The sequence below is a fragment of the Anticarsia gemmatalis genome, chromosome 20 (genome assembly GCF_050436995.1).
Source record: "Anticarsia gemmatalis isolate Benzon Research Colony breed Stoneville strain chromosome 20, ilAntGemm2 primary, whole genome shotgun sequence".
Taxonomy (NCBI): domain Eukaryota; kingdom Metazoa; phylum Arthropoda; class Insecta; order Lepidoptera; family Erebidae; genus Anticarsia; species Anticarsia gemmatalis.
Window position 1 is genome coordinate 2,623,069 of NC_134764.1, and position 18,792 is coordinate 2,641,860.

At 33.4% G+C, this 18,792-nt stretch overlaps 1 protein-coding gene across 1 annotated transcript; it reads right to left on the reverse strand.

The window, feature by feature from the left end:
* Window positions 1-168: 168 nt before the first annotated feature.
* sea (mitochondrial citrate transporter scheggia) lies at window positions 169-18,721 on the reverse strand. The gene is made up of 5 exons (XM_076127971.1): window positions 18,435-18,721; window positions 13,275-13,401; window positions 4,341-4,564; window positions 2,996-3,160; window positions 169-2,583 (listed from the first exon to the last, which is right to left on the reverse strand). The coding sequence occupies exons 1-5, from the start codon at window positions 18,631-18,633 to the stop codon at window positions 2,345-2,347; spliced, it is 954 nt and encodes a 317-aa protein (XP_075984086.1). The 5' UTR covers window positions 18,634-18,721; the 3' UTR covers window positions 169-2,344.
* Window positions 18,722-18,792: the final 71 nt, after the last annotated feature.

Consider the following 18,792-nt stretch of genomic DNA (forward strand, 5'->3'; position numbering starts at 1 on the left):
TTAAAAAATAAATAGAGTATCAAGTAAAGACCTGTAAAGACATAAGCGGATCCGGGCATGGAATCCTTTCTTATGCAGCTGAGTAAATCATGATATATAGTAAAGCATTGAAATTTAATAAATAGGTTACTCTGGGTAGTGGATGAACATAAAATTAAAACCTCAATATAAATTGTCTGACAATTTTATTAATCGAAAAATATAAATAAATAAACATGTCAACATCGAATAAAAACTGAAACAATATTAAATAATATACAATTGATATTTAGCGTCAATGTTTAAGTCTTGGAATGTCTGTTTAAGATACCTCAAGGTAAAATAGCCTAAAGAACATTTTTTTTATTGCAACAAAATTGTGGCTATGGTACTTTATGGCAGCACTAGAATTCGTTTCTCTCTCCGTATTTAAATGGGAAGAAAGAGTGTTCTTATATATTAAATGCAGCATTTGGAAACAGAACATTATTTTGTAACAACTAGCCAGTATTCGATTCAGTACCTCGATTCTCTACCACTATCGACTACCGACAACCGGCTAGCTATCGAAATTTTGCCAAAAAAGTTTCTAGGACGCCCGTCAGAGGCGCTGATAAGATTTTCTTCAAATTTCTCGATGACAGGTCGGTTGTCGGTAGTCGATAGTAATAAAGAATTGAGTTACTGATCTATAGTTAATTCGTATAATATTAGGGAGAGACTCGATCCTTTTAAATGTTGCAATACAAAATGTCGTTTAGGCTAAATTCATGAATTAAGACAAACCTTAGGCCATACTCAAGGAACCTTAAATAGGATTCTAAAAGTGGAGTACAAAAGCTGAAATGCATTATTGGAACACAATGAAAGGAACTAAATACAGTTAGATAACAATTTTGAGAGAATATTTTGCTAAATAGTTTTATTTATTTGGAAGATCATTTAGTAAAAGTACTATTATATAGGAAGATATTATAATTATTTCATTAATAATTGCCGGTAACTGTATTTAGGACCGTAATCAAAATCACTATTTCATTAAAGACCATTACAAACAAATTATAGTCAGATCATTATCAAACAATCTTGAACATCGTAGAGTCGTGCATCTATCAAAGAGTAAAACTTCATAATATCGCTATCAAACATGACTATGAAAACTTTTCAGTTATATAAAAATATAGTAAAAAAGTTTTGTACAACAATCTATAAAACATTTGGGATCCCTTTGGGACATCAACTAGAAAAAAAAAACGGCATTTGGTACATCGAAATTGCGCTTAAAAATACAAATCATACAGCCATTATAAACCCAAATAAATAATATTAAAATGACCATGAATTAAATAAAAATCAGGTTTTTAAAATAAAAATTCATAATGTACATTTTGTCGACGTCAACGAATGGTATGTAACAACACAAAAACAATTACTTACATATGTAAGTTCTACAAAAATATAGTTTCGATGTCGATCGAGAGGCGTACAGACTTGCGAGAGAACGTTTAGTGCTAATTATACGCTTTAATTCATAAGAAAAAACAAATTATACCTTAAACTGACTATTATACTTGCAAAGCTAAACTTAAAAATTAAAAAACATGAATCAATTTTTCTTTCATTTTAAATAGGCGCTATAAAATATACAAATATGTCATAAATTACGTCAAATATTCATGTTAGTAAACTTTCACTCGCAAGTCAGTTCTCGATACGTTTAACATAAAAATTATCACTTCACCTCACAATAACTGGAGCGCAGCTCAAGTATTTGTACATCTATTAAATAATGAGTCTAATTACAACTAAATACCAATGTGACGGTGTTCTAGAACATTCTATGCAACAGGTATAGACGTATACCTCATTTGGCTTACGATTTTAAAGGACACTTAAAATTGCATTTAGTTACTATTCTAAATCTTTCTCTCAAGAAGGTATAACGTTTATACATAGTTCTAAAAGTCACTTCTCTACATTAGTTTTAAGATACGTTTTTATGAGAAAAACTGTTATGATAACCAGGAAATCATAATAAGGCATATTGGAACTATTTTCAATTCAAGTCAAGATTCTCTCGTTTCGGGGGGAGACCCTTGCTCAGCAGTGAATTGCAATGGATTAAAGTTATTGTAAAGGGTTTCGTCTCAGTTTACAACCAGTTTCAATTAAAGATTATTCTATTTATTAAACTACTACCAACTGGTGGCAACGAAAATAATTACACAGAAGTTTTATTCATACAAATTCAGTTTAAAATATATAATTGCGTAGTATTTATATCAATGGTACCAAAACCCAGATTTTCTCATAAAAAATCATATCTACAATTCAACAACAAAGTACCACCGTCACACGATCCATTTTACTTCCACACATAGTTGAAGACATCCATAATGGAATCATATATAGTGAAAGTAATGGCTACATCGAACACGACTCGAGATAACCTGGGCACGGTACCTTTGTAGAAGGCTAGGGGCCCTTCAGCCTTCCAGGTCTTGATGAAGCAGTCCCATGTGCTCCTGTACTTGGCTGCCTCGAGACCTTGCATGCGGGTCTTTACTACGTCTATTGGGGTGTTGCCGAACACTGATGCAGCACCTAGAGAAAGAAAGTTGTGTAATTAGAATTTAATAGTACTGTTAAGTTTATATAATAGGTATGGTTTTGAAGTAGTCTTTAGTTAATGTTGTTTAACATAAAAATAATGACTTTTTTGCTGAAAATTCAACTGTTAACAAAAATTTGTGCATAGATAGCGAAGCACTACAAAAGGAATGGTGCTAGTCGAGTATTACACTATAAACACTACACAACTCTAGAAAAGCATTAAATGCGCGTATTCGATTAGCACAACAGCCTAACGAACACTTTCTTGAAGGCGCGTATACGCCCGTATACGCACGTTTGTTTTTATACGGCGTATACCCCGCACTCGTATAAACGTCTACATCTAAAACATCTATCGAATCATAAGTTGCAGTTTAAGTGTTATCTACTGAGGGGTACATACCAGCGACACCACCAAACAGCGCGACGATGTACTTAGGCACCGGCTTGTTTCTGTCGCCGCCCTTGTACCAGTCTCTGAGCGACTCCATCACGAAGAACCTGATGGCTTGGTTACTGCCCTGCTTCATTACCGTCGCTGTTACACCTTTGTATACACCGCCGATACCTGTGAATAAAAAAAAAATGGTTTAATATATTAGTTGTTGAAGTCTTAATACAGTCGCGGTTGTCTGGGTAGTGTTTTTTTTAATAAAGTTTTTTATCATTTAGTCTGTAGTAGTCACGTAAAATATTACAATTTGGCTGTAATATCTAGGTAATAATTTCTAGTTTGTTGTCTAGTTGTTTCTGAAGAAGTCTCAAAATGGCTTAGTGTCACTAGTTAAATCCATAACGCGATATTGTGTTCAACGTTGTTAAATATTTCTTAAAAAAAATTATCAAAATATCTTAGTCTGACTTGCGAATCCATGAAGAGATATTGTACTGAATGTTGCTCTATATTTTCTACATCAAATATTGAAATCACTTAGTCCGATTTTGCGTCGGCAAATAAATCCAGTGTCGATTTTGTTCTTACTGTTTATTGAAATAATGCATTACTGCCTATTATACAGTGTGCGAATGCAACACGCGCTTGCACAGCTAGCATTTCATAACGTATCACGTAGCATTTGTAAATTGACTACAATTGAGGAAGAATGTACTTGATACTTTAACTAAATATAGTTCAACGGATTACACAATTTTATCTGTTTTTATGATGTGCTTCGGAAATTATGAAGATTAATTAAATCCGTTAAGCTAATTGTAGCTAGTTAAGTAAAAAATATATTTTGACACATTTTTTCCTTTCGTACGAAAAAAATAATATATTGCACCATTTCGGTTAGTTTAAAATCGTTTTGATTCAGTATTCATTCTAACTAGTCCTGTAAATGTGTATGCGACTCTATCAGTCTATGTAATACTCTTTCATTAAGTGAGAACTCTCTTAAAAATCATTTTCCCAATGAACGCGTCCTCTAATGGTAATAAAAAAACACCATAATATCTTGCATGCAGGTCGTTATACCAGTTGTTTAAGGTAAAGCTGTAGTCTCCAACTCACACATGCAGGTGAATGTGGTGTACTTAAGGCCTAACCAATCCTTCGTTCAGGAGACTTTTCACGACTTGTACACATATTATTATGTAACGGGTCTTAAACGCGAAACAAATAAAGTAATCCTAATTTTCAATCAGAAGATTTTTGCCAAGCATCACAACAGAAATGGTTTCATTATACTACTTAAATACGTCTCACAAAAAAAAAATATAGCATTAAAAATCCAATTTCTACATACCTTCTTCCCTAACAATAGTCCTGACGCCATGGAAGAATCCCTTGAACCGTGGCTTCTCCATCCTCATGTCATTGATGAACTTAACCTTGACGGTCTCCATGGGGGTGACTGCGAAGATCGCTTCAGCCACGCCCGCAGCCAGACCGCACATCAACTTGCCTGATGTTGATAGTGTACCGTCTTCCGTCATCATGTACAGTTTTGCTTGCTCGAAAACGCCGAATCTGGAAGTAAAGATTGAAGAGTTATACTTTTGAAATATCAGGTCATCCTTAGTTTTTCAGGATGTATATTTTTTGCATTACGTAATAGTGATTAATAATTAATTAGTTAATTCCCATCGGACGCAGAAAGCGACCGAGGGGAGGAAATACAAGGGCCTTTGCTCATATCAGCAGTGGGACATAGAAACAGGGTAGATAAAAAAAATGTGATTAAGATTAAATGTTTATCTAGGTGAGGGCGAAATTACATACATAGTTACGGCAGATAGAGTAAGATCCCAGAGCTGCCAGACCTACGTCTGTTTAGCAAAGCTGAAACTTTGAGGATTGTTAGTATAAAGGGTCTGTTAAGAGGTATGCACATCCACTACCTTGAAAGCGGGGCCGTTTCTGAGGTAGCGCGGAGTGAAGGTGCGTAAAAAACGACCCAACCCACGTTATAGTAGCAAAGTTGGTTTTCAGATATGTTATTAATGATATTATGTAGAATTAAAATTGACTATTGCCAGACCGTTTCCCGGGGCCATTACTTCTGCCAGACGCCTTAAATGTTATAAAAAAATGAGGTCAACTACGTCATAGTAGCAAGCCTAAATTTTATATATGTTATTAAAGGTACAATTTTAAGACCCCCTGTATGCGGACAGACCATTCCGCGGGGCCCTTCGTCCCCTAGACGCCATTAAACTTTCCCTATGAGTGCGAGAGTAAAAGCATTATTCATACGCATAAATGAAAAACAATTGAATTAAAAAAATAAAAATTGAAAAATTATTGAATACTAACTGACCCGCGCATCTTTGCTTGCGTCACTTAAGAGAAATAGGTCAAAATGTTACATAAACGGGTTATGTAACATTTTTCACTGGTACTCTGCTCCTACTGGTCGTAGCGTGATGATATATAGCTTATAGCTTTTCTCAATAAATAGGCTATCCAACAGTAAAATATTTTTTTATTCGCACCAGTAGTTCCTGAGATTAGCGCGTTCACACAAACAAACAAACTTCTCAGCTTTATAAAATTAGTATAGATTAAAAGTACTTGGAATGTTTAGGAAGATAAGTAACATTATTTCAATTATTAATATTATATTATATATTGTATTATTTTATTTCATTATTTTATTATTTCAATATACCTACTTGTAACTGTTTTCAACATCAATACCTACATTTTTTTTTACAGAGAATTCAAGTAACAATGAAGACGATGGTGGAGATGATTTAAATATTCAATTTGATGAGGGAAGTAAGAGCTCAGATAATGATGATGATGATGAATGACTACAATTTTTTTTTCATAATTTTTGTGAATAGTGTAAACCATATCTATTTTTAAAATAATTCCCAAAATAATGTTACTTATCTTCCTAAACATTCCAAGTACTTTTAATCTATACTAATTTTATAAAGCTGAGAAGTTTGTTTGTTTGTGTGAACGCGCTAATCTCAGGAACTACTGGTGCGAATAAAAAAATATTTTACTGTTGGATAGCCTATTTATTGAGAAAAGCCATAAGCTATATATCATCACGCTACGACCAATAGGAGCAGAGTACCAGTGAAAAATGTTACATAACCCGTTTATGTAACATTTTGACCTATCTCTCTTAAGTGACGCAAGCAAAGATGCGCGGGTCGGTTAGTATTCAATTATTTTTCAATTTTTATTTTTTAAATTCAATTGTTTTTCATTTATGCGTATGAATAATGCTCTTACTCTCGCACTCATAGGGAAAGTTTAATGGCGTCTAGGGGACGAAGGGCCCCGCGGAATGGTCTGTCCGCATACAGGGGGTCTTAAAATTGTACCTTTAATAACATATATGAAATTTAGGCTTGCTACTATGACGTAGTTGACCTCATTTTTTTATAACATTTAAGGCGTCTGGCAGAAGTAATGGCCCCGGGAAACGGTCTGGCAATAGTCAATTTTAATTCTACATAATATCATTAATAACATATCTGAAAACCAACTTTGCTACTATAACGTGGGTTGGGTCGTTTTTTACGCACCTTCACTCCGCGCTACCTCAGAAACGGCCCCGCTTTCAAGGTAGTGGATGTGCATACCTCTTAACAGACCCTTTATACTAACAATCCTCAAAATTTCAGCTTTGCTAAAATGACGTAGGTCTGGCAGCTCTGGGATCTTGGTCCACTAGTTATGAAGATACGAGTAAATTGCAGAATTAGTGTCAAAAAAGAAAATCAATGAAATCGATAATTCAAATATTTATTTGCGAATATGGGTATACATAGTTCTTATAAATAAGTAAAATGCTGATAAAACTATCTCAAAACAAATGCTATATGAAGTTTTCTAAGGTTCCCTTACTGTTAATATTCGAAATATGCTTACATGTACTACGAAAAGAGCATTTTTCTTTGAAAAGTGGACGTCAGTGGTAAAAAAGTTATAAGTTTTCATACATTTTTGTCAATAATTGATTCTTAATGCGAGTTTTCCCGCAGTTTTTCAATAACATCAGTCGTATTTCCATTATTTTCTATGAACGCCGTACAAATCAATAGAACATACTTATTTATTACCACTCATTGTTTATGGCATTGAGCTGATGAATAGCGAACACGTGAACAGTGTCAAGTGCGACCTATTTACCACGGCAACTAGCTATTCTTAGTAAGGTTTCTGTACTTTAATTACTTGTTTAGTTACATAATATACCAAATGATCATTGTTCTGTAATCGTAACCTTTCGAACAGACCATGAATGGATTATGAAGCGGGAGAAGCTAGGAAAGAGAACAATAAGAATTTATAATCATAATCATTTATTTTCCAGAAATGTGGTAATAACAAAGATATTAATAACAATTTATAGGAGCAGTACACATTTCGCCAAAACCTTACAGCATGCAATTTTTTTTTCTTCTTTCAATGTTATTAAGATCCTATATAGCTATGGTCGTAGGTTAAGGCAAGATTGAAAAAAAGTAGGTAGTGCATCATCATCGTATATAATTTAGAATGTTTAAGTTGCTAACAAAATAATCTCTACTTCACTGTAACTTTAATGAAACGTGAGATTTTATTTCTTCCACGTATTTATGTTTACAAAACGTCTACATTGTTAAAAGATACTTATTATATTTTCCAGTACTCGATAGTCAATTAGTCACTCTTAAGAAGCGTAACGAAAGTTACTCAAAACATATTTGTTAAAATTGCTACATAGTACCTACATTATCCTGCTAATATTATAAATGCTGAAAGTTTGTGAGAATGTATATATGTATGGATGTTTGTTACTCTTTCACGCAAATACTACTGAACCGGTTACGATGAAATTTGGTATATAGGTAGCTGGAGACCCAGAATAACACATAGGCTACTTCTTATCCCGGAGTTCCTGAGGTATCGGGATTTACACGGGAAGGGTTTCCACGCGGACGTAGTCGCGGGCGGCCTCTATTTTTTTATATATTAAAATATTTTAAATGCCATCAAACATTGTACACCCTAGTAAAAATACTAAAAGCCATCTTGTAATATAATTACTCAATCGTGCGAATTCCCCTCACCTATCGATACGACCTGATCGTCATTGAGACTGTTTATCTTGTCTCAACCTTACACTGACACAATGAACTGCAGTTATCTGACTCACATTACTTCATTAGTGATATAGTGATATACTCATGTAACGTGAGTGGCAATGTTCACTATCTAATGGATAAAGCGTTAGTGGATTAGCCAGTTTATAGGTTAGGTATGTAATATGGTCCCATAAGAGGTGATAAGTGTGTCACCACTCTTATAGAAGTGATTGATGGGATCAATCAATTGTTGGATGGACTAATTGATGTAACTATATGATAGAGTGTATTTATACAAGACAAAACTAATTTTTACGTATAATTAGTATTATAAAGTAATGTTTAAGTCTGTCTGCTTGTTACGTTTCTATGGCTGAAAAGTGTTTAACTGATTTATTGAAAATTTGTACGTAAACTATTGACATATATACGTGAACTATTTTCAAGTTAATATGTATTAATAGGCTAGTAGGTAACTAATTGTTGTAATTTTTGATATAGTACCCAGTGCCACTCATGTAATGTGAGTGGCACTGGGTTCACTATCTAGTGGATAAACTATTAGTGGATTAGCCAGTTTATAGGTTAGGTAGGTAATATGGTTCTATAAGAGCTGATAAGTGTGTCACCACTCTTATAGAAGTGATTGATGGCATCAATCAATTGTTGGATGGACTAATTGATGTAACTATATGATAGAGTTTATTTACACAAGGCAAAACTAATTTATACATATAATTAGTATTATAAAGTAATGTTTAAGTCTGTCTGCTTGTTACGTTTCTATGGCTGAAAAGTGTTTAACTGATTTAATGAAATTTTGTACGTAAACTATTGATATATATACGTGAACTATTTTCAAGTTAATATGTATTATTAGGCTAGTAGGTAACTAATTGTTGTAATTTTTGATATAGTGATATACTCATGTAACGTGAGTGGCAATGTTCACTATCTAGTGGATAAACTATTAGTGGATTAGCCAGTTTATAGGTTAGGTAGGTAATATGGTTCTATAAGAGCTGATAAGTGTGTCACCATTCTTATAGATGTGATTGATGGGATCAATCAATTGTTGGATGGACTAATTGATGTACTTATTTTGATAGTGTATTTACACACAGCAAAAGTAATAGAGTTATACATATCATTAATATTATAAAGTAATGGGTATGGCTGTCTGCTTGTTACGTTTCTACGTTTGAATCGTTTAACTAATTTAAATGAAATTTTGCATGGAAACTGTTGAAGATAAGAAGATAAGACTACTTTACTTTCAAGTTGCTTTTATTTTATTAAAATTCAACGCTGGCGTAGTTGTGTATTTATATGCTAGTAGGTAACCCATTGTTATAATTTTTGATTGTGAAAGTGTGTAAGTATCTTAAACTCTTACTTAAAATTTGGACCTATTTGTTTCAACATGGTTGTTTAGCACTTAGCAGTGGAAAAAAATACGGCTTTATTTTTATTTTTTATATATTTTATCTCATACGGTGTTATAGCCTATAATATTAGTGTTATAGCCACGAAACTAAACAAATGATAATACTAAATATTTTGCAGTCCAACACAAGAAGATTATGATAGAAGCATTTCAGAAAACTCGAGTAATAGAACGTACCGTAAAAGTTTTCAAACAATAATTTCAATAACAATTAACTGAAATATTTAGCAAAGTCAAAGGTGTGTTAGAAACCTAGACCTTTGACCGGCTGGGCTATGATTACTCTAGCTAATGTGTCACGATGCCCGCATGAACTGATAACGCTGGTATTCTCAACTGATAATAACGGTGACATATTTGTTCGCAGAGCTTTACTTGTTATGTAATTATAACAGCTATTGTAGCTATTTTGGTTGCTATACAATACTTAGTCTATTAGGAACATTCTACTCAAATTTTTGCTTGAGTTCTATTTGCCTTTTGAGAGAGTATTTTGTTTTAATGTCTGAATTATTATGAAGAGAATAAAATAAGATCGAAATTTTTAAATTATTTATTTTCATTATCATTTATTGCTTTGCGTTACTTCACACCAAACTACAGAACTTTACATTTTTCGAACCCATATTTCTCAAAATTGTTGGAAAAAGGTCTATCGTAACTATTACTATGACTTAAGATTTGATTAAAAATATTTCAAACGTATCAGAACGAAAACACATTTACATGTTTCTGAGAACGCAAATCTCTGATATATTTTTATCAGAAGTTTGACATTTAAATTCAACATGTATTGCATCACCTTTCGTTTTACAAAAACTTATACTCATATATAAATCCCATTACAAATAAAACTATCTTTATGACAGTATCTCTACTTGTTTTGGGCCATATCTTGAATGCAAACGTTATCAAAAATGCAGTTGGTCTCGTGACCCGCTGATTATTGACTTGCAACCTCCGATAAATGTGCACAAAATAATTTAACAATAATTTAGGTCGGTGCATTATATTATGATTTCGTTACAGAAATAGATTACAACTAAGTAAAGATTGTCAAAGGTGACTGATAAGTAGTAGTAAAGTATTGGATATCCGAATCAGCGTTCAATATAAAATGTTTTGTTTAAATGAAATGGGTTTATCAGACGTTTCTGGAATCGGTCAAATTTTAGAACCCCTTACCTTATGCTCGTATTGTCCTTTACAATAACATTATACTGACAAATAAATCGGATATAATATTTGATAGAGATAGCCACATTTTGGATTCATTCATATTGCTGAGTAAGTTTATAAAACTATAGTGCAAGAAGTATGGCTTGAGGCCATTCAAGGGAGCAGCTATAGGGCCGGCTGATAATAGACGTGACATACTGAAGGGATCGCCGTTATACTGACCCCGTTTCGTTCCCCTGATGTTCTGACGAATTGAGCTTGCATTGGCCCACTTAAGTACGAAGTTTGTTCCGTAAGCCACCGGATGTATACCCATTAGATATTTCAAGCTATTCGTACACAAATGGAGAAAAAGTGGCATATTTAAGAACTGATTTAAATACAAATAAAAAGGGCCTAAAACTACATGTTAGGATTGACTATATAGACCCTGGTTCAATAATGGCAACGATGTGAAAAAGAGACAGTTTAAAAATACAGACAACTAAGTGTTTCCTTTTGGATTTTGGAGGCTGTATAGACTATAAATAGGCTAGAATCTAGACATTCACTTTACTACCAGAACCGTTACAAATAATTCTTATTATGCAGATGTATCCATCGTGCACGAGACTAAAGTCAACCGTAGGTCAAGGTGATAAGTACATCCATATTTATACCACGTTATCAATTCTGATGTAAGTTGAGATATTAATGTATACACGTGATTATTACTTGTCTTGGGAACTGGACTTCTGGATAAAAATATAGGATTGGTAGAAGTCACAGGTGTGTACCAGGAAGCTTATAACCAGTCTCATTTTAACAGTCTTTTACTACTGAGGCTCACAATAGCGTTATGATATTTTTCCAACGGTAGCAGACGGTATGTTGTTGGAATATGATACCGTCAAAAGTCTTATTTATAGCAAGTTACAGACAGTAATCGTACAGATTATTTGAGAGAATCAATGCAAATTCTAGGATTTAAAGATAACTTTAGAATCTTTGGCACAGCTAGTTTATAAAACGTTAATCTTTAAGAAGGACGAACGTTATTCGATGAGGCGATAAGTTCGGAAGAAAAATTCAGAGATCAGATGAATAGTGAATGAGATTTGACATCAGGAACGTATTTTACTCATAAGATAAAATTAACCTTATTGTGGAAATAGCAAATTTTTCAGTTCAAAGAAATGATAACATTCGGTAAAAGAAACGTAATCCACACGTGTCCATACTTTCATAATTAACCAACATTAGCGATACACGATATAATATCTAATATACAACAGTAGGTAATCGTGTCATTACTAATGACGATATCGTATCGTTAGTCGACAGTATCGTCATCGAGGATGTTCATTATTTGCCAATACATATTCATTAATGATAAGATAGGAATACGGACTTAAGTTTGTGGTTTTATTAACATGTTTGGTGTGTTAAAATGCTAAGATGTTTGCTAGCTGAGTTCTGTAGTTGAGTAGCTCTTTTCAGATTGAGAAAGCGGTTAGGCCTTTGTTCAGCTAAGTTCAGGTTTAGGGTTTAATAATTTAATCTAGAGGTCTTAAAAGAACTCTCGTTTACATAAGATTTCCTCACGATGTTAAGTACCCATATAATATTTCTCATACCCAAAAGTCATAGGTACGTTGCTAAGATTTTAAACACTTGAAACTATATTTTTTACCATTCAGTTTACATACATACGCGGAGACCGCTTTACTATGCCTAATTTCCTAAAACATAGAAAATGTGTACCTAACTGCAGTGACACTGCAGTAACATTATCTCTCATATAGCAACCAAACATTCTTATCACAAACAACAAGCTAAACGTGTTATCGAAATAATCTTGACTCCGTAATCTACATGTATTTTGTAAGCATTAGTGCTCGGCTCGTTTTGAAGATTACTTTGACGGGCTGACCTATTTGGAGGTATATAAGTTGTTTTTGAGCTCGATGGTATGAGATAAATTGTGTGCATGAGCAACAGTAGCAGGATGTTGAGAAAGAAGATACTAAGATATCTTGTCAGAAGATGTATCTGAATAAAAATCTAGATACCTAGTATTGATACTGACGTATGTTTTTTTAAAGTAAGGTAAGGGAAGCTACGATCTAGATGACCTTAATATTAATTTGACACGCATAACAGCAGGCAAGGGGGATTGGAAAAAAATGGGGGAGGCCTTTGCCCAGCAGTGGGACAGTCAGTCAGGCTAACAAAAAAAGGGAAACTAAATGATACGATAAAGTCGTCTTAATAAATGTGATGCTAGGGGGTTCTTAGATGGAAAAAATGCATTTGGAAATTTATGGTAATCCGGTGCAATTCCTAAAACGTGTTTTTGATATATTCATTGTATGAAATAAGAAAATTGATCAACCTGTGCTAAACTTGATTACTGACTCGACTTTCCTCTATTTCCCTAGAAAATAAACCTATTTCTTCAGCATGGAAAATCTGTTTTTTATAAATTTACTATATTATCTTATCTGAAGACGTGTAATAAAGTTTTATGGTTCAAACTAACCTGACGGCAGACTTCGGGATGGACCCATAGAGCAGCACACTGAGACCCCTGTACAGTCCAAGGAAGCCATGACCCTTGACAGTCTTCTTAACACAGTCAGCGATACCCGTGTATTTCTTAGTGCCTCCTGTAAAAGAGTAAAAGAATTTAACTAACCATCTCTAAATCTGGTCACTGTAATTTTTGCACTGGCAAAAGTATGTATATGAGTATGGCGAGTTTAGTTCGCTATTTATTATGCCCCTCCCAATCAGAAATTACAGCTGGTCACTGTAGTTTCTGCGCTGTTTTTTAATTCGCATATGGAACTTAGAAATCACGTATACAATAAAGCAAATATTAATTTCATAAGATTCTTAGGCTAATATGCTTTTTCTTTTTTCTAGCCAAAGCGGAGGTACATCATTAGTCGATTTTTTGGTTGCCAGAAAGTTAGGTAATATTACATCAAACTTAGAAGCCTCGTGTAAGTACTTTTTGCTAGTCATTCGGTTTGTTTGTAGCACACCTCGTTGAGTAACATTAAACTAACTAACAGACAAGGCAATTTATCTACCATCTGTCATGATCATGCTCGCTAAATTTAACATGTTTGTTGAACTTCTAAGTAAATATTGACGTCGGCAAAATTACTAAATTGTCACGTGCAACTAATTTTATGATTTGTAAGTTTACACGTTTACGTAAAAGGTGATGTTATGTCAAAAACAATGTTATTTTTTTACGAATTTTACATCTGGGTATAAAATAACTATCTAGTTAAGCAATATAATGTAATGTTTGCGGTAGTTACTTATTATTTTAGCTTCTTGTTCTTATTTTAATTATGAGCGATAATTTTTTCGTTGATAGTGTTAGAAAGAAATACGAAATCAAAAAGTCAGAAAAACATAGAGCTTGCAACGCACTCGAACGAGCTAGAGAATTCAGTTTTGAATATCAGTAATGAGAATAATTTTAGTGTAAATATCAGTTTTATTTATTATTCAATAGCAACTTAGTAACACACGTGCCCATAAGCAATGTAATATGACATTAACAATGAATTTTGTAGGTCAAGTTGTACAAGTAATAGCACTGACAACCTTCGGTTATAGATTCTTATCTAGTAGTTATGTCAAACAACCGGTAGCAAACCAATCACATGCTGTCTGATTTGATAACGAACATTTTGATTGTCATTATGATCAAGGTACTATCGCACCAATGTAAGTTTTAAAATTGTTATGGAAAATATGGGCTTTATTTTATTAAATATAATAATTATTCATTCAAAAGTCTCACGTATATTCTGAGAGCAAACGTTTTCTTATTTTACTTAAGAAATATAAACTCGGTTTTTATATTATTTACTTTCTTTATAACGTCCTAGATAAGACGGAAGTGCAGAGATTAGCAGGAAAGCGGTTGTAAGATGGGAAAACGCTAAGAAGATGATTTCCTTTCCTTATTTAGTACTAACAACGGAAAGAGAAAAAAACACGTGAAATTGTATTTCTAATATTGACATAATTGTAACCAAAGTCATCAGCTAGCAAGCATAAATAAAGCCTAAACTTGTCGCAGTACTTGAGATAATTCTATTACATTATCTCGTAACTAAGATTGGCCTCCAAAGCCATATTAAAGGATTACATAACGATAATAAAGTCATTGACCTCTTAAATTAAACGGCCTTGGAAACTGTATCAGCATTTATTTTTAAAAAGACGATTTGTCGTGCGCATGTGCCAGTTCTTCCAGACACATGTATTATTTACGAGAACGGAAAAGTTTCGAAGCATGGGTTCATGCGATCATGTCAGGGTCTAACCTAGATATTTAACAAGGTTATCGTAGCAGACATATTGTATCCATAAGGGGTACATTTCGCTGGCAGCAAATTCGGGAATTAATGCCTGCTTTTCAGTCTATATTTTTGCCAAATTTAAGGCTGGTGTTTGGCGTAGGTAATAAAAATGATGTTCTTATTTTGGATTTACCGAAAGACATGATTGTTTCACTGAATTCTAGCATGCTACTGATAGACACCAGACTTTTGTGGCGTTACCTAATGTTGAAAAGTCTCACGATTACTCTTACTAATCGATCTACAAGAACTTAAAATATGTAAAACTATTGATTAACTTTTAATCTTTAATTAGAAAATATTTAATTAGTGTACGGCTACCGCTGAAAACTACACGCTTTCTTCATAATGAAATTAAATCAGCAGACGGCAAAGAATACCGCTAGTTTTATAAATAAGTCTACAAAATTGTTTAAACAGCTGAAAATATATGTGTGTAGTAATTCGTCAATTGAACGGCTAGAATTTATTAGTATTACTCGTAATAGTGTTGTTTTCAATAGACAATCAATGTTTATTGATGGTCTATTATTACATGAACCAACTCTACTATTGTGTAAATAGACTGTATAATGTATGAATTTGCAAAATGAAACTAAATTGTTAGCTGTTAGTTTCAATATGCTTATACATTCAGTTGGAAACTAAAACTGAATGAATAAAAATGTTTATGTTATGCAACTAGGGGCTGATTTTCCCAGTGTAAGATATTTTGTGGTTTTTTGATATATTTTTTGTACAGTATCCGACTATTTCTTTGGTATTCGCCTATCCCTATAGGAACTAGAAGTTATTTTAAATGTTTGTGGTATCCGACATCCGTCATACTAATTATTCCACGTATTTGTCGGTGAAAAATTCGGCCCTTCATATTTTAAGCCCTACAAACAAACAAGAAACCAGTTTCGTAGGAATAATTTAATTTTAAAGGCATTTAAATTGTTTATTGTGGTATTATGCGACTAGAACGTGTTTTCAACCAGATTTTAACAAGCCCTTTTGAATGGCAAATTACTTACTATTGACGTCAAAACTAGGTCTGGTTGATTTATTACATTAATTAATTAGCTAAAGTGCATTTCAGATGTTTATTTTATCTTAATCATGATTTCATATGAATTATTGCTATTTCACGTTAATATATTGCCTTGGTAACGCAATGATGCAAGTGAGAACGCTAATTAAAACAACATTAAATTCCTTCATCGCGAAATACATTTGTAATTTTCGTTCTCGCAATAACTTTAGTACACGCTTCCTTTGACTACGATTAGTGTCTATTTATTGCAAATTGTAGGAGCACTAATTGTTTAAAGGTTAGCGATAGTACGAACTTCTTAAAGATAGTTATATTAATTTTGCTAAATCTTTCCGTGGAATTGAAAAACGAAAGCAGAAAAATATCCATAAACATTATGCAACGAGTCAATTCACAACTTTTTTTTTCATTCATTCAACATTCAGTTCCATATTTAAATATACGACTACTTTTTTTAGTTTTGGTGCTAGGGTTTAGCTAATTATGCCTAATCACATCATGAATATTAAAAATAACGCTTACGGTTGACTTCGGTTATCAGTTGTTGTTATGTGCCAGTGTCGATCTGTGATAAGATTACTCGTGTTGTGAACACTTTATCTATGTTTTTATAGCACTTCAGGGCAAAGAACAGTGGTTAATCTAAATATGGTTTACTAGACTACTTTTAGTAGATAGCTAGGTTATTTAATTTTACAGTCGAAGCGGAATGTCGAACAAGGTATTGTTATTTATTAGCTCCTTAAAATTCTGCTTAAAAATTACCAGAATCGTTATGCGAAGATTTGATTACTCCCTACTCCGAATTTTCAGTTATAATATCGGCAAACAATTCAATTTATGAGTAATACACGTATGTATTTATGTAGACTGCAAATCGTGAATTCTCCGATGTACAGATATGACTGCTGTAGCTGAAGTGTTAACTGTTTAGTGCTATAATTTATTAGCAGCGCTCTGTTATTTTACCAAAATATTTACGAAGCATTCGAAAATATTTCAGCCTGTAGCCTGAGATAATTTTTACTAACATTTTCTTTTGTATAATTTTGAGGAGTTTTTATGCTTTAAAAAAAGCTAAATATGTAACAGAAACCCATATTTAAGTTTGTAATAAGTCAATTGTTGGTTTATAAACAAATAGGTAGGTAGGTACCTATGTAAATTATTAGTGGGTGTGAACTTTAGTTTTGATGCGATTAATAAAGATCTTACAAAACTGGAATAAAAGTGGTTTCTTCACACTATTCTATTGATGTGGGCACAACGCCAACGCCAAAAAGCAATCGGAAAGATGTGCGTCAAATATTTATTACTTGTTTACTACATAATACCTGTTGCTATGTAATAGCACGTAATAGGCAGAATGAAATAATACTTGAGGCACTTTGATTAAAATGCGTGAACCAAGTTAAAACTATAAAATAATACATTATGGTCAGTTTAAAATTTAACTTTATTGTGAAAGACGGAAAGTTGTAATTACTCTACCATGCGACCTCGTTACTGTGTCAATTATTTTCTAATTAGAATCTTTTACGATGGTCGCGCGTTTAAAATATTTTCTTTTTTATAACGATGTTACGATAAATTACGAAAGTTGATGCAATTATTATAAATTATCACTCAGAATCTGAAGAAATAACATCTGAGAGTAAGTAGGTATATTTTTCACTCCCGTTTCGTTCGATCATAATTTAATTTTGCAGTAACCAACAATTAATTCAAGTAATTGAACGTTTTCATTTATTATTCCATACAAATGCCAGCTTCCAAGGATAGTGATGAAACTTGAAGTAAATAAATTCGAGTGTATGTTGTAAGTATCGAGAGTGCTAAACTCGCGCCGTATTTACGGGGCTAACCAGCGGCGACTCTGAGGAAAAGGCCTTGAACAAATACACTCCAATAGAATAATGTTTGTTTGTTGAATTTATTCTGACATAACACCGGCGACCAAAGTCCAACACTCCTACAAACAAAATATATTTTTACGTTTGCTATGATATAAAAAAAACCGCTTACCCAAGGTTATCTAACCTCGAATATTAATAAATTCTCGTTCCAATTAGAATCTGATGCGTCTGTTTACAACCATGTGCGAAACGAGAAATGAGCACGTATCGTGTTCGTATCACGAAAACAGAGAAGACATCGGAATATTTTAGAAAGCAAGTCGTAAAGCAGCAATGTTTACTAATACTAGCGATTATAAAATAATTATTTATGAATGAAGACTTCTATTAGAGACTATTAAACATAATTTACTAACCTTTTTCATCTAATTGCAGCTGTGTTTTTACATATTCGGTCGGGAATGTAATACAAATTTCAATGCCACCAGTTATTCCGCCGGCCACAACACCTTTTAAACCGACGGACCCTGGGCCTCCGGCTGCAGCTGCCGCACCCGTCTCCGTCATCCATGGCCGGCTAAACGGATTCTTGAAGGTTCCAACTCTATTAGACATGATTATAATTTATTAGGCACTTGTCGTTGTGAACGACGGCTGCGTGAGCCTCCCCCCTTGATAACAAAACCGCGACTGATAATGAATGAATGTATTCAATTTGATAGTTTGGTGGGCATCGAACGATCTATGACGTAATCATATTGCCTGTATGTACTA

Bases quoted from the DNA above. Each gene is read 5' to 3' on its own strand.
- sea (XM_076127971.1), bottom strand. From the start codon at position 18,633: ATGTCTAATAGAGTTGGAACCTTCAAGAATCCGTTTAGCCGGCCATGG. The intron at 13,402-18,434 runs GTTAGTAAATTA...ACTCTTTTACAG, and splicing joins GCTGCAATTAGATGAAAAAG to GAGGCACTAAGAAATACACG. The intron at 3,161-4,340 runs GTATGTAGAAAT...TTTTATTCACAG, and splicing joins GACTATTGTTAGGGAAGAAG to GTATCGGCGGTGTATACAAA.